Source organism: Heterocephalus glaber, unplaced genomic scaffold, assembly GCF_053883595.1.
Source record: "Heterocephalus glaber isolate CG9 unplaced genomic scaffold, H.glaber_assembly_v1.0 deba00001564, whole genome shotgun sequence".
In the NCBI taxonomy this organism is placed as follows: Eukaryota; Metazoa; Chordata; class Mammalia; order Rodentia; family Bathyergidae; genus Heterocephalus; species Heterocephalus glaber.
Window position 1 is genome coordinate 3172238 of NW_028258351.1, and position 16460 is coordinate 3188697.

A 16460-nucleotide genomic window follows, 5' to 3' on the forward strand; every position below is an offset into this window, starting at 1 on the left:
AAAATGGATTGACAAGCTGTGGTCTGCAGGTAAATTCAGGATTTACTAGAACATAGTCGTGCTCATTCATTCATCTCTTTTCTATTGCTGCTATTATGCCACCATAGCAGAGTTAAATTATTGCACCAGAGAATGTATGGCCAATGCAGCCTGAAATATTTACTGTCTAGCTCTTTACAGAAATAATTTGCCGACTCGGCTGTAAGAGAAAAAATCAGTAATATTTGCAGGGAAAAATAGACAGATTTTACCTCTTATTTTATTTATTTACTTAGCAGTACTGGGATTGCACTAAGGCCAGGTACATGGTATACTATAGTATAGTGCTATACTATCCACTGAACCCCCCCGCCCCCAGCCCTTTTTAAATTTTAATTTGAAACAGAGTCTTCTTAAAATTCTGAGGCTGGCTTCAAACTTGTGATCATTCTGCCTCTGCCTCATGTGTTAGGAACCACCACACCTGGCTTGCTGGTTGACTGACTGATTGATTAAGTTGGGGCCTAGCTGTCTTGCCCAAGCCGGCCTTGAATTCCTTGGCTCAAGTGATCCTCCTGTATCCACCTCCAAAATGCTAGATCTACAGGTGTGCCACTATACCTGGATTAGATTTTAAAATATTGAATTATATATGCTACAACATCGTTGAGCACTTGAAAACTTGGTGCTGAGGATATGTGTGAGGTGTCTAGAATAGATAAGGTCATAGAAGTAAATAGATATTACTTAGGCTAGAGACTTAGAGGAAAGCAGGGTGTGGTGGCTAATGGGCCTCAGTTTATTGTTTTGTTTTGGTTTTTTTGGTATGGGAATTGAACTCAGGGGCTCTCACTTGCCAGGCAGATGGTGTGCTGTTGAGCTACATCCCTGGCCCCTCAGTTTCTTTTTGAAGTGATGAAAATATCCTAAAATTGATTGTGGTGGTGGCTGTATAGCTGTGAATATACTAAAAAACATTGAATTCTTATACTTTCAATAGGTAAATTGTATGGTATGTGTTTTTTTGGTTTTTTGTGGGGTTTTTTGCAGTACCAGAGAATTGCATCTTTATAAGGCCTGTTACAAAAAATAAAACAAATACCATAGCTAGAAGTGGAAAATAGTCCTTAACGTTAAGACTCAGTAGACAAGCTAAAGAGCAGATCATTACAACCAAAGAGAGAAGTAATGAATTTGAAGGAATATTTGAGAAAATTTAGAATTAGCTATAAGATGAGGATAGGAGGCTGAAAGTTGTTTGAAACAAATTGACAGATAAAAGACAAACTTACCATATATCTGGTGAAATGGCCCATAAATGAAGAGCCAGACATGCCAAGTCAGTATACTGCTGTGAAGAAGAAAGTAGGCTCGGGCCGGGGATTTAGCTCAGTGGTGCCGCCGCCTGCCTCACAAGCGCAAGGTCCCAAGTTCGATCCCCGGTACCAAAAAAAAAAAAAAAAATGATTCTTACATAGTTTTAGAAGTCTTTTCTATCAGTATCGTATGTTAAACTGTGATTTTTTAGATGCTCAATGATATGTAACTAGAAAGAAATGCCAGACTGTATCTATCTGTGTTGCAGATTTCATGCTGAAAGAGCTATTGGTATCATCACCCACATTCTACCTGAAGATCATCTTCTTTTGGCTTCTTCAAAGAGGGTGAAAGGTACCCTTTGTGATCTAGTCTCAGATAACTTGAAATTAATGATACATGGCAGAAAATAGGGGTATTTATTTTCTCAGACATCGTGAGATTAAACTGTATACATTTATGTATTGGTTACTTAAGCAGTAACCAATTCTCTCAGCTCCACTTAAGGGTTTCCAGTGATTCTTAAAGAAAGATTGCTTACTTTTCTCCTATAATGTTGTCAATATGCCTTACTTTTTTTTTCTTTTTTCTTTCATGCATATATTAATTTCTTCTGACACATGAAGAAATTAACACAAATGATTGCATAGTAGCATGAGTAGGAAACTAAAGATACACTTCTGGTTTTAGGTTTATAGCAAAGGATTCTTAAATTGAGCTTCAGATCAGGTTACCCTGTGTGTTTCAAGCTTCTTGCCAAATATTGTCTTTAATTTTTCTTATAATCATCCCCAGTGCTCTTTGATTTGATGTGTTTTGGTCATATGATTGGTTCACCCTTGTAGATCCAAGCATGTTGGATAAATTTTACCTTAATTCTGGGTGGAGTGCTTTCTCCCTGTATGTTGACAATTAAGTTACACAAATAATACATGATTGATTGCAAAAAAAAAAGGTTATATAAGGGCCGGGGATTTATCTCAGTGGTTCCGGCACCTGCCTTGCAAGCGCAAGGTCCCAAGTTTGATCCTTGGTACCGGAAAAAAAAAAAACAAGAAAGTTATATAGAAAAGAGAAAAAATAAAGCAAATTACTCAAACTTGTATCAGTTTTGAATCAACATTTTGGTGAATATTATTTTAGACTTTTTGAAAATAAGATAACTATAAATGAGTAAAATTTTTGTTAGTTTTTTAACTTTTTTTTTTACTAATATATCATGAACATTTTTCCATTTCAATACATGTAGGTAATTACCCTTTTTCTTAATGTATTTAACCTAATCTCTATTATTGAACCTTTGTTTTCTTTCCTAACCTTTAAAAATACTTCATGCTTTTTAATGCTTTAAAACTCCTACAATGATGTAAATATCTTTTTAATCTGCCTTTGTGCACATTGACAATTTTCCAGGAAATGAAACTGCCTGGTAAAAGAATATGTATATTCTTTTTTTTTTTTAAGAATATGTATATTCTTAAGAATTGAGATGAAATTTGCAAGTCTTGAATGTAGCTTAGATATTAAAATGTCTTCCGTCCTGATTTTGTAGATGAAGTGAGTAGGAGGAAACCAGTTCTTTTAGTTGTGTTTGGTTAAAGGTTATGTTTTATAAAGGGTGGTTTCAAAATTTTCAGAAGTGCTTAGGTACTCCTTGACACAATTTCATAACTTTAAAAATTTTGTTTCTTCCTGACATTCACTTTAAAAAACATTCTCTTTAGCAAAGTAGAGCAGTCTGTTAAAATAGGAGCTAATGTTCTGAAAAACAATTTGATATATATCGTTTTTCTTAAATTTAAATTCATTATACTGTACTAAATAGAATGACTCTACCAAAAGTATACTGTTTATTAAAGTAGAATATTGTGGGGCATGGTACCACATGCCTGTCATTCCAGCACTTGGGAGGCTGAGGCAGGAGAATCACCATGAGTTTGAGGCCAGCCTGGGCAATATAGTGAGTTCAAGGCCAAACTTGAACTATGTAGTGAGACCCTGTCTCAAAGAACTAAAAAATAAAATGAAGTAGAATATTTTGATCTTGACCATTTCTAAACCATAATCATATATTCAATAAATATTTACATTTAATTTTCAACTAGATGTTCTGATTGGCTTGGTAAATGGCTTTAAAGTATACTAATTAGTTGCTTTCTTTATTCAGCACTTATTTTAGAGGAGATTGCAATTGATTGTCACAATAAGGAAACCGAACAGAGGCTGCTTCAAGAAGCTCATGATTTGCACCTGTCTTCACTCCAGCTAGCTAAAAAGGCTTTTGGGGAATTTAATGTACAGACTGCAAAACACTATGGTAACCTTGGAAGACTTTATCAGTCAATGAGAAAATTCAAGGTAGAAACATGTTTTACATTTTTCTCTTGCTAAATAAATCACAAATCATAAACTTTTAGTAATCTTAAATAATAATAAAGTATGCGTTCATTGTATTCCTACCTTATTCCACAAAGGAAGTGAGAAAACAGCTAGTATAAAGCAACATAAAGTACACATAAAATTAGAGAATAAAGACCATGAGAAGATAAGAGACTGTCAAATCAGTAAGGCTAATATGATTGTTATGTTTGGATTCCAGACATAGTTCTTTTTTTTTTGTACCAGGGATCGAACTTGGGACCTTAGGCTTGCAAGGCAGGCAGTGGAACCACTGAGCTAAATTCCTAGCATCCAAACATACTTCTTAGCTAAGTATGGAGAGCTAGCTCTTGGCAGAATGCTTAGTGCATAGTAGGTATGGAAAAAATATCAGATATTAGTAGTAGGAATTAATTGTATGCTGATTAATAAAGTATTAGTGTAGCAATGAAATTACTTACATTAAATCTCTTAGAATTATGGGTTATAAATCCTTACTGTTGTCCATTTTGGGGCCCTAATAAGGGAAGAATGAAAATGCCAAAAATACTCATTTTGTCCTTCAGCCTGAATTTATTTTGTTAGTATGAAAGTACCAAATCTACAAAAAATAAAGTGTATTTCTATAGAAATTTATACCTTAACCAAGGACCAGTTAAAATTTTGGAATATGTTAATGAAAAGAAATAATTTTATTTTAGAATGTCTTCATTTCTTCTAACAATCTTAATTTTTCCTGTTAACTTCTAACACTTATTACTCAAATAAGTTTTCATGTTGCTTTTGGTTTAGGACACTGTAACTGTCATCAGCTTACAATAGTATGTTCTTTACCTATTACCTTATGGCATTCATAAGCTCTCTTTGACATTTAGAAGACTTGCTCATTGGGTAAACATTGTTCACATAAGAAAAAGTATAATTTAGTGATTGATTTGGTGTAATTATTTTTTAGGAAGCTGAAGAAATGCACATCAAAGCAATTCAAATTAAAGAGCAACTTCTTGGTCAAGAAGATTATGAAGTAGCCCTTTCAGTGGGACATCTGGCTTCTTTATATAATTATGACATGAATCAGTATGAAAATGCTGAGAAACTTTATTTGCGATCTATAGCAATTGGTATGTTTTCTTTACATTTTCTTAGTCAATTGATTATAGAAATCAGCATGTCTTATATGTTGTGTAAGGGAAATGTTCTAATGAGACATAAATGAGTTTAGATCTGCAAAGTATATCCAGAAACCATAAAAAAATCATCTGGAGCAGTTTTTGTAAAGGTGATTTTTTTTTTTTTTTTTTTTTTTTGTTACCGGGGATCGAACTTGGGTCCTCGTGCTTGCAAGGCAGGCGGCAGAACCACTGAGCTAAATCCCCAGCCCTAAAGGTGCTTTTTTGATGTTGAAGTTAGTAGTAGTAAGAGGTGTGGCACTAGGTGTCAAGTGTAGGTAAAAGTAGTTATTTTCAACTATTTGTACAATTACTATTCTTACCTTCCTCCTTCTTTCTCCTGACTTTAACATAAATTAAGTTTTCTTGACCTTTTTTTGCACAATACTGCAGATCGAACCCAATATACATTCCCAGATTGCCCCCCCTCCTAAATTTTGTGGCAGGATCTCAGTAAGTTGCCCAGGCTGGACTTGAACTTGCAGTCCTCCTACCTCAGCCTCACAGGTTGCTGGAATTACAGGTGTACACCACTACACCTGGTCTATGTCTGACTTTTTTTTAGTGAATGTTAATTGTAAAATACCTTTGTGGTATTACATATCACTGTCACTTGTTAATTTCCAGTTCTCTGTAGTATTTTATTGGATTAGTAAGATACTGTGGCCATCATCTTAAGAGTGTCTGTTAAGCCTTTTGCCTGTTTTTATAGTGAATGGCTTTATCATTTGCTAGTTGATTTATAGAAATTCTTTATATACTATAGATATGGTAAGTCCTTTGTTGGTTACATGTGTTGCAGATATTTTCTCTCATTCTGCTGCTTATTTCCTAATAGTGTCTTTTTTAAAGAACAGTAATCCTTAATTTCAATGTAATTAAATGCATTGTTTTTTTTTTCTTTTGTGGTTAGCACTTTTTGTATTCATTTTGAGAAATCTTTTTCTGTCCCAAAGTCATGAAGATATTCTTCTAGGAGTTCATCTTTTTGAAATTTTAACCAGTCACATTTAGATTTACAATCCTAAAATTGATTTTTGTTTATGGTGTAAGGTAGGAATCACATTTCATTTTTTTCCATATGAATATACAGTTGACCAAGGACCATTTTTTAAAAGACTTTTTTTTTCCCTTTCTTGTATTTGTCATAAACCATGTATCCATATGTGAGTGTCTCCCATTAGCCATAATATGCTGACTCACTTAGTCAATCCTAAATGCACATAATTTCAAAATTGCTAACCCATATGTCTGTGAAAAATCTACTGCTTAGAGTCCCATATTGTTTACAGTAATCTTTGTCTTTAGCCTGAAAGTTGTATATATCCAGAACATGTTATTCAGAAGTACCATAGTTGGGCTGGGGATTTAGCTCAGTGGTTCCGGCACCTGCCTTGCAAGCGCAAGGTCCCGAGTTCGATCCCCAGTACCAAAAAAAAAAAAAAAAAAAGTACCATAGTTGAAATTATCTCCTTGCCTCCTCGCCCTTCCATGTGGTTTTGTTGTCTCTGAAGAAACAATTAGATTCATTTATTTATGTGTATATTATATTTTGCCTTCTCCATCTTTATTATTTTTTGAGTATGAAATATTAATATTTTCAAATTCATAACTGGAGGGCCGGGGATTCAGCTCAGTGGTTTCACCGCCTGCTGCGCAAGTGCAAGGACCCGAGTTTGATCCCCAGTACAAAAAAAAAAATTCATAACTGGAGCCAGGTATGGTGGCACACAACTGTAATCCAAGCACTTGGGAGGCTGAGGCAGGAGGATTGCTATGAGTTTAAGGTCACCCTGAACTACATAGCAAGATTCTCTCTCAAAAAACAAACAAACAAAAAATTCACAACTGGCTGGGTGTAGGGGCACACACTGTAATCCTGGCACTTATTGAGGCTGATGCAGGAGGATTGGCACAAGTTCAAGACCAGCCTGACCTACATAGTGAATAGTGACTTCAAGGCCAGCCTGAATCTCAGAAAGAAACAAGAAAAGTCATAGGTTCCCTTAAAACCATGAAATTTTATAGTTCTATTTTAGTGAAGCCCAAATTTAAAGTCTTAGAGATAGCTCCTGGGTGTGAGTGGGTTGAGAGGTGCTGATACAAGAATCTCTTCTCTTATGGAGAATAAACCTGAGCCAGCCTGTTTAAAAAATCAAACTTGTGTTTGTGTTGAAAAAAATACTGCTTGTAGCCAGGCGTAGTGGCACACACCTGTAATCCCAGTGCTTGGGAGGCTGAGGCAAGATGATCACTGTGAGTTTGAAGCCAGCCTGAACCACATAGCGAGACCCTATCCCAAAAAACAAATCAAAAAAACTAACAAAAAATGCTGCTTGTTACTTCATTATTTGAACTTTCATTTTTCCTGTGGTTACTTTCAGGGAAGAAACTTTTTGGTGAAGGCTACAGTGGACTAGAATATGATTACCGAGGTCTCATTAAACTTTACAACTCCGTTGGAAATTATGAGAAAGTGTTTGAATATCACAATGTTCTGTCTAACTGGAACCGGTTGCGAGATCGGCAGTATTCAGTGACCGATGCTCTTGAGGACGTCAACACCAGCCCCCAGTCCACTGAAGAAGTGGTGCAGTCCTTCCTAATATCTCAGAATGTCGAGGGACCAAGCTGCTGAGGGATGGCCTCAGTTAACCAATTACCTTTTCCCATATTCCAGGGAATTCATACTGTGAAATCAAAACCATGTTGTTTGTGAGGGCTGGAATTTGCATTGAAACACTGGTCCAGTCCATTAAGACCCTATTTTGGGTAATGCCTATCTTGCAGAGTGTCCGTAGAATAAGCATATATTCAGTTATATTCAGCATGTACCGCATGTATAAGTAGTCTGGCCCACATTTTCAGCCTAGTAGAACAAACAACAGGAGAATCTTTTTTTCTTTTTAAAAAAATAATTCATTTTGCAGTAAGCCTGAAAGAAAAATAAGAACCCCTAAATAAAACTATTTAAGAGTTTAAAAGAGTTGCATTCTTATTATGTAAGGATGATTTTAACAACTTTTTAACATATAATTCTTCCATGTGGAGGTATTCAATACTGTATTGTAAAGAAATTTTATGGGGAAAATCTTTATATGCAGTACAGAAGAGTTAACACAAGTACTAATAAAAGAGGACCTCCTAATGTATGTTTGGCCCCCACTTAGAAAAATGGATCTGACCACTCAGGAGCTGTGTTACAGGGAGGCCTGTCAGGGTCATCTGAGCTGGACCAGTGTGATCTGTAAGTAAAAGAACATCTGTTTGTTTTTGGTACAACAATGCAAGATGCTCTAATAGCATTTGCTCACAGGACCAGGAAGAACTTAAAAAAGGACCAGCCTAATGTAAAAGGTGGTTATTTGGACCAGAGGCTTTAGATTATTATTTTAGCCCTTGCATATATCTTTATCAATAGAATGATTTCACTTAGATATATAATGAAAAGTGATAATGCAAAAAATGATGTTCATATAATGGATACCAAGCTAGGGAAATTTGGCAGTCCCAGTGGCATATCTTTAGTCATGGCACACAGATGGCAATGCCATAAGCCAGTGTATAAATATCTGCTGCAGGCACCATCCTCGTTTTCAATGTTATCCTAATCATAAATGCCCTTAGTAGGTATATTGTCTGGAGTCGAAAAATAGGTCATGTCTGGATGGGAATTTTAGATCAGTGTATGGTTTGGGGGAATTATAGAAAATAAATGCCCAAAAATAAGTCTTCTTAGAGAATCCTTCATTTTTATGATAAATAATAGTAACACTGAGTCATTGTATTTGAAGTCCGGGAATCAAATGGAAAAATCCTGTAATGATATGTTTGATTCACTAATTTGTTTATTTGGTTTTGATAATTCTTTTTTAAGCCAGTGGGTTATTTAATGTTGAGGTAATGTTCAAATTGGATAAGTTGTGACTCATAGCAAACCAAGAAACTAAAAGGTCTTTTGCTGTTACCTCAATTCTTATGACAGTGGCCCGTCTGGTGCCTCTAGAGTTAAGAATCTGAGTTTCTCCCCTATTTTCAGGGGTTCATGACTTGGCTGTTAGAGATTCTGCTCCTGGCTAATGCTTGGAGTAATCTGTGGGTGAATGGATGTGTGTTGAATTTTGGTTTTCTTTTAACATGAACATTGGATGAATGTCACATGGAGTACCAGAAGAGTTATGGGAGATTTCAAATTTTAAACACTCTTTGAACTTCCCAACTTTAACCCTGTTTGGAACTGCTGTTTGCAGTCTTTGAGGAGTTAGTGCTTTTAGGTCCCCAGGAGCTGATTTATTGGGGACTCTACCTAAAGAAATGAAGCTAGTCCACACCCTACGATGATAACTTTGTGATTTTGAAACCCGAGTTTATTCCTCAGATTGAATTATTTTCTTTTTAAATTCAGGAAGGAATAAATTGGGACCCCTGCAGTTTATGAAGCTTGTCCCCCTCCCAGATAGTCTAATGCCAAGAGCCACCCTTTATTAATTACCAAGTAGTAGTCTGTGTGACCAGGGACTAACATTTTTAAGTTACTTAGCTCTCCTCATGGGCCTATATATTTAATACCTCCAAAGATATTTTCAGGGTAGGCTTTGTATACTCTATTGGTATTTAGAATCCTGTGGTATGTTTGTGGTATAGGAATGTCATGGTAAAATTGTTTTTAATAAATATTTTGAAACTTATGTTTCCACATGAAGTTTTTTATTTTATTTTATTTTTTTACTTTTTGGTTTTGTGCACATACAGCATTTCCTAGGATAAAATCAAGCAAATGACTTAAGGCCTCATCCTCCCTAACGTGGTTTGAACCCAGCTTAACTCACACTCTGATAAAGTAACACAATATTTAGACACTTAGCATCACGGGGTGATGTGAGGTAGCAGCCAGTTATTCTTCTGTTTTCAAATATCATTATTGGCACTTCTCCTTTCACCACTGCTTTAGTGTAGTTCCTATATATCCATAAATGTTGTTATAATGCCTACACTCTAGCTTAAAACATTTCTGTCTTAAAAAAAACAGAACAACTTTGCTGTCTTATGTTAGACTCTGACTCATAGCATTATTATTTCTGAATCTAATGAATGATGCCCTAGTGTAAGTACAGGATTTATTCCTTTAGTGAGGATGTTTGGAGTAAGTTAGATGAATGCCACATGATTTATGACTTAAAAAAAAACAAACTCAAAGGATAAAATTTACCTCACAATAACCAGAAGCTTGTACAGATTTTTTTTTACATAGGTGAATGGGTTGTGTGTTAGGAAATCCTGGCCAACATAAAACAATTTTTCTGGAGGTTTAGTTAGTGAAATAATGTTAAATGCAGGCCTTCAGTCTCATCCTTCCCTGACTTCTCTTCTACCCAGTCTTTTTCCTAAATTTTGGTGCTACTCAAATTGGGGGCATCAGGGAGCTCTCGCTCGTGTCCGGTGGGTGGTCAATCACTCTCGGATTCTGTGTAGTGGAGCCAGTTGAGTTTTTCACAGCATAATCTTCATGGGCCCCCAAAGCTGACTTTGCCAAGAGGATTAGAACTCTTCTTAACCATCAACTCTCTGTTCTTTGGTTAAAAATGAACTCACTACTGCTTTGTAGCAACCCCTGTCCAGGTGTTCTTGCATTGTGATGAAGACCTTTGTTCCTAGCCTGTTAGGAAGAGTTCATAATCTTGTGACAATTAAGTACAGAAAACTGAGCACAGTGGCACACATCTACAGTCTCAGCCACTCGGGAGGCTGAGGCGGGAGGATCACTGGAGCCCACAAGTTCAAGACCAATGTGGGCAACATAGGGAGACCCTCATCTCAAAAAAAAGTATAGCCCATGCAGTCTTAAAAATAATGAGAGTGCCAGCCATTTGGCTGCTCTTTATAGTGCAAGCAGAAAGCCGACCAGTAAACACATGCCTAAAATATGACTGAAGCTTTTGGCCAAAACTACAAATTGATAAGATGATAGTAATTACTAAGTAACAGCAGTTATTAACTCCCACTTATTTTTTTATTTTCCCCAGCATTCCTAACCTTGTTGCTTCCAAACTTCTTTTTCTGTATGGCAAAGTTACTACTGGAAAAATACTTTTAAGTACTAATCCTTTGAAGAGTTCTACTTTTGCTTTAAAAAGTTGAATGCGTATTCCACCTCAAGTTACTAGGAATTTTTTTTTAAATATGACATTCAGATTAATCTCCAGCTTGAACACTAGTAGTCCACAAATCTCAGGAATGTTTTAGGCAGAAAACTGGTTTTATCTTGATGATCTGAAGGAGTGTGCTTTTGGATGTATTAAATAATACTATTCTTACTTGCAATCCTAGGTATCTAGCATGAGTGGCCTTAGTGAGTTTGTTGAAATGCACATGTTTTTCAAAAGTAAAATTAAAGATTAAATATATATGCTATATATAGTTATCTAGAAAACTTGGTTTATGGTGCACAGTTAAGTGTTGGATCACTAAAATAACCATTGCAGGTACCATTTGTGTAACATTACTCATTTCTGTATATTCCTTTTATGGGAAGATATGTTGCCATGGTAACTAAAACTTTTCAATTTAGTTCTACTTTTATGATGTGAATGAATGCTACATTTTATTAAATATTACCAGGTCAGTACTATTTTTCTACTTTATTAAGCAACAGGGGGATTTTAGTTTAATAGGCTCCAAATAAAAAGCTCTTAATGGGATAATTAAAAACAAATCACTAAAATTCTTTACATGAAAATCCCCACTACTAGTGCCACAGTAATTTCTATAGAAATGTCTAAGGTCATTAATAGATTTTTGAAGACAGCTCATTGTGTCAAATGACCTTTCATACCATTCTCACCAACTTGTAGTGGCCACCATTATTTGTAACTATTAAACCATACTAAGTATGTTTGTAACCAGCATTGTGATATATTCTGTACTTGTATTGCTAAAAATGAATTACTGATCTAATAAATAGTGTTCCTGCATTCATAGTGTATCTGTTTCCAATTTAGTTGCAATTGCTTTGGGTTGGGACTCTGGATTAAACTTTACAGACTGTTTTTATTAGCGTGAGAAGAACTGTTGGAACCAGAGCAGAAGTGCCCTTGTTCAGGAAAATGAAGATGTGTGGCAGAGGCGCATGTGGTGAGCGCGTCTGGAGCAGGTGCTCGGGAAAGCACTGTGGGAACAACCACACTTGCAGGAGGAGGGCAGGAGGAGTTCTCGGTCTTCAAGAAAGCCGAAGTCCCGCTCTTTTCCCCCAGGCTTCCAGCTCTGCAGACTGAAGGTGGTGGTGAGAGAGGGGCCTGTGAAGTCCTGCTGGAGTAGTGGAGGGAGCCCTAGATTTGGGTGTCAGGTCCAGCTCTGCCTCTGAACTGTTGGCATCCAGGTTATGTCATTACCCTCACACGGGTTGGGGGGAGGTTTTTAAAAATCTCTACCATGAAACAGCATAAATCTTAAACATTGATAAGACAGTTGCAGGAAATGAAGGCGCCTTTTAAAAGATTATATGCCGTGCCTGCCTCATAAGCACAAGGTCCTGAGTTCAATCCCCGGTACGGAAAAATAAAGAGGATAAATGTTTTAGACAAAAATCTCACCTTCATTGGCTTCATTGCCTGTACCTTCAGCAATACTAAGTCTTTAGGTTTTACATCTCCAAAACTTTGAACATGCTGTTCCCTCTCTTATGTTGAATGTCATTTCCTGCGTAGTCTTCAAGCAAAGGTCAAGGGAAGCCTTAAAGTTTGAATCTCCACTTCTTGGTACTAATGTATTTTATTTAGATCTTTGTTAAAGCAGTTACCATAGTCAGGTAGCTTATCATATTAAGACGTTCCAAGATTGGGGATGTAGCTCAGTGGCAGTGTTTGGCTCGTACATGAGCAGCCCTGGGTTCCATTCCCCAACACCACCACACACACAAAAAAGCCTCCATCTTATAAACTGATTGGTCATTGATTTAATAAACTTAATATTGAGTTTATCCTGTGACAGATACTGTCCCAGTGTGTTGGTTGCCAGGCCTGGTGGTGTATTCCTGCAGTCCCAGTGACGAGAGGCTGAGCCAGGAGGATGGAAAGTTTGAGGCCAGCCTGGACAGCATAGTGAGACCCTGTCTCAAAAAAAAATTTCTTTTTTTTTTTTTTTCAGTTTAAGAGGAAAATTGTACTGAGAGAAAGCTGCTGTCTAAGAGACAGAAGGGACTAGAAAGTGGGTTGCCCCCTCAAAAAATTTTTTAATTGTGTTAGCAAACCACACCCAGGTACTTTAAACATTTATTCCTGTAGTTACAAAATTCAAGACGGAGCTGAGATCCTCAGCACCTAAAAATCAAAACAAAAACCATCTATTAGAATAGTTGTTCCAGGCCTGGGAGTATATCTTAATACTGTAGTAGAGCACTACCATGCAAAGGACCCTGTACCCTGCCCCCCAAAAGAATGGCTATCTCAGCTGGCCTGTAATCCCAGCACTCGGGAGGCTGAGGCAGGAGGATTGCCAAAAGTTCAAGGCCAGCCTGGGCTACAAAGTGAGTTTAGGGCCAGCCTGAACTGCAAAGGGAAACCCTGACTCCAAAAAAAAGAGCCAAAACAACAACAACAAAAAAGAATGGCTATTTTTTTTTTTTTTTTTTTTTGGTACCAGGGATCGGACTCGGGTCCTTGCACCTGCGCAGCAGGCGGTGAAACCACTGAGCTAAATCCTCAGCCCAAGAATGGCTATCTTGAAACAACCATTGGCAAGGGGGTAGAGAAATTGTTAACACTTTTTCACTATTGGTAGGAATGTGAAAATGCATACTTGCTATGGAAAATAGTATGGAGGATCTTTAAAAAATTACCATATGATGGAGCAATTCTTCTGGGTATATCCAAAAGAATTCAAAGGATTTTATGTAATCTCAGGACTATGGGAGATTGAGGCAGGAGAAATCACAAATTTGAGTTCAGCCTGGGCAACTGACAGCAATTTAGCAAGACCCTGTCTAAAAATAAAAATGGGATGGAGTTGTAGCTCAGTGCAGAGGCCCTGGGTCCAATCCCCAGTATCACAAATAAAACGAACTTAAAAGGGTTCAAACTGATACCTACATACCCATGTTTATAACATTATTCACAATAGCCGAAGGTGGAAGCAACCCAAAGTTTATCTGGATGAACAGATAAAATGTAGCATATAGTGAGAATGAAATACTCTGCTTTAAGGAAAGAATTCTGACATCTGCTACAACATGGGTGAACCTTGAGGATATTATACTAAGCAAAATAAGCCAGAGACAATTACTTATGTGAAGTATCTAGAGTAGTCAAAGTCACAGAGGAGAAAGAATGGTGAGTAGGAGGTGGAGAACAAAAAGAGCAATGGTTGCTTAATAGGCATTCTGTTTTGCATGATGAAAAAGTATGCACAACAATGAACACAACACTAGTGACTTACTCCCTTAAAAATAAACTGGGTGTGGCACACACCTGTAATCCCAGCACTGAGGCAGGAGGATTGCCTTGAATTCAAGGCCAGCCTGGGCTACATAGTGAGTTCAAGGCCAGCCTGAATTACAGAGCAGGAAAAGAAGAAAAAGGTGAGAGGATTCTATTAGAGCAAGGACTTCAGAGTAAGTGACTTTTACTACCTTGGGCCCTGAGTCTACACCTTTTTTGAGTCTGGCTCATCCTCATCAACCTCTCTCCTGGGTTCTAAAGATGAATTAAGGCTGGTGATGTAGCTCAGTAGTAGACCCATTGCTGAGCATGTGATATGCACGGCCTAAGGTTCCGTCCCCAGCACTGGAAAAGGGAAAAACATGAAGGCAGTGCCTAGATCCGATGTAGGCCGGTTATCTGTGCTAGATCCTTTCTTGCACAAGGGAAGGGGATACTCAAAACTTGAGTTATAGCAAACACAGGATGATGTGCATGTGTTGATAGATGAACCCACACCTGCCAAGACGGCCCCAAAGGCTCAGTTGGTTCCAAGAACCATAGCTTTACTTAGGGTTGGGTAAGAAGTGGGCTAAGCTTGCTCTTCAGTTTCAGGTCAGGTCTGTGGAGACAGGTTAAATTGTCTTTTTGGAAACTTGGTCCTCACAACAGAGAAGTCACTTCTAAGTTAGTACTCTTTGACAGAAGCCACTAAGAAAGGGAGGAGTATCCGAATAAGAAGTTGGTAGGGATGGCCTAAAAAAGCCAACCAAACATTTCTGGGAAGCTACTCAGAATTTTTCTAACAGGTGGTGGCACACACCTGTCATCCCAGCACTCTGGAGGCTGAGGCAGGAGCATCACCCCAAGTTCAAGGCCAGCCTGGGCTACATAGTACAAGGCCAGCCTGAGCTGCATAGCGAGACCCTGTATCAAAAAAACAATTAAACAAAGCCCCAGATAAATTCAAACAGGTGGAGGGAGACTTTACCTGAACAAAGAAGGCTTATTCTGAGTGCTTGGGTCAGAGTTTGCTGATGAGGTGCTCTTCATGCACGGGACAGGCGATTTCTGCGGCGAGGCAGGGGGAGCAGCTGGGCCAAGTATTGTGTTTGGTGTGACCCGTGTGGTCATAGTCCTCGTCTTAACAGTAACCCAGGAGGTGGGCGTTGTCCCCATCTGACAGGGAAACTCAGACACAACACAGTTAAGTGACTTGTCTTAAATCACACAGAGGCAAAGATGTGAATCAACTGCAGAGAATCTGAAGTGTGGACCACCAAATGCAGCAGGCCCAGACCCCTGAGTTAAGAGCATGAAGAATCAAGTTAGATGCTACCAAAATGGGTTAAAAGGGAAAATTTCTCTTTCCACCATTTTTGCCTTTCACCTCCCTCTGGTTCCTTTGTGCTCTTAAAAGAGGTTCAGCAACTTAGTGACTCAACAAGACAATGCCTCAAAATAATAACAAATTTTTGCCTTACAAGCGCATGGTCCTGAGTTTAATTCCCGGTTCTAAAAAAATTAAAATAATTTTTTTAAAGGGCTGGGGATGTAGCTTAGTGCAACAGCATGGGGTTCAATTCCCAGTACCACAAAACAAAATGAAGTATAAAAAGATACAAACCAGCTAGGAATGGTGTCACTTTCCTGTAATCCCAGCACTCAGGAGGCTGAAGCAGGAGGATCTCAAAATTCAAGGCAGGTAGTGAGACCTTGTCTCAAAACTAAAAAGAACTGGGGATATAGCTTAGTGGTAGAGCACCCCCCAGGTTCAATTCCCAGTACCAAAAAACAAAACTTGTAACCTTGTCACCAACAGATAACTATTTAATATTTTCCCCATTTTCTTTTTTTCTGAATGTATATTTTTTCACATTTTATTCATGTCCCATATACGTTTTGATATCTAGCTTTCTTCCCATTGCCTTCCCTTTTTTCCATACTGTTCAAATACATATGATAAGTAATATTTTTAATGGCTACATAGCCCCTGTGTGGACGGGCCAATAATCTAATAAATGCTCTCGCTGCCTAACAAATTTCTGCAGAATTCAATGTCTGAAACAACAGATGTGTGTTAACTAACTCCTGTGGGCCTGGACTTTAGGAACAGCTCAGCTCAGCTGGGTGATTCTGAGGGAGACGGCAGAGAGATGGCAGCAAGATGATACCCAGAGCCTCAGTCACCCCAAGGCTGCCCTGG

The 16460-nt window shown here is 37.8% G+C and overlaps 1 protein-coding gene across 2 annotated transcripts in view; it reads left to right on the top strand.

Annotated features, from left to right (window-relative positions):
* The window catches only part of Appbp2 (amyloid beta precursor protein binding protein 2), a 60644-nt gene extending 48825 nt beyond the window's left edge, over positions 1 to 11819 (top strand). For both annotated transcript variants that reach the window (XM_004870387.4, XM_021248668.2), the window contains 4 exons: positions 1565 to 1650; positions 3464 to 3654; positions 4631 to 4796; positions 7229 to 11819. In XM_004870387.4, coding sequence (XP_004870444.1) covers positions 1565 to 1650; positions 3464 to 3654; positions 4631 to 4796; positions 7229 to 7482 — 697 coding nt within the window. In that variant the 3' untranslated portion in view covers positions 7483 to 11819. The remainder of the gene's footprint in view (positions 1 to 1564; positions 1651 to 3463; positions 3655 to 4630; positions 4797 to 7228) is intronic.
* Positions 11820 to 16460: the final 4641 nt, after the last annotated feature.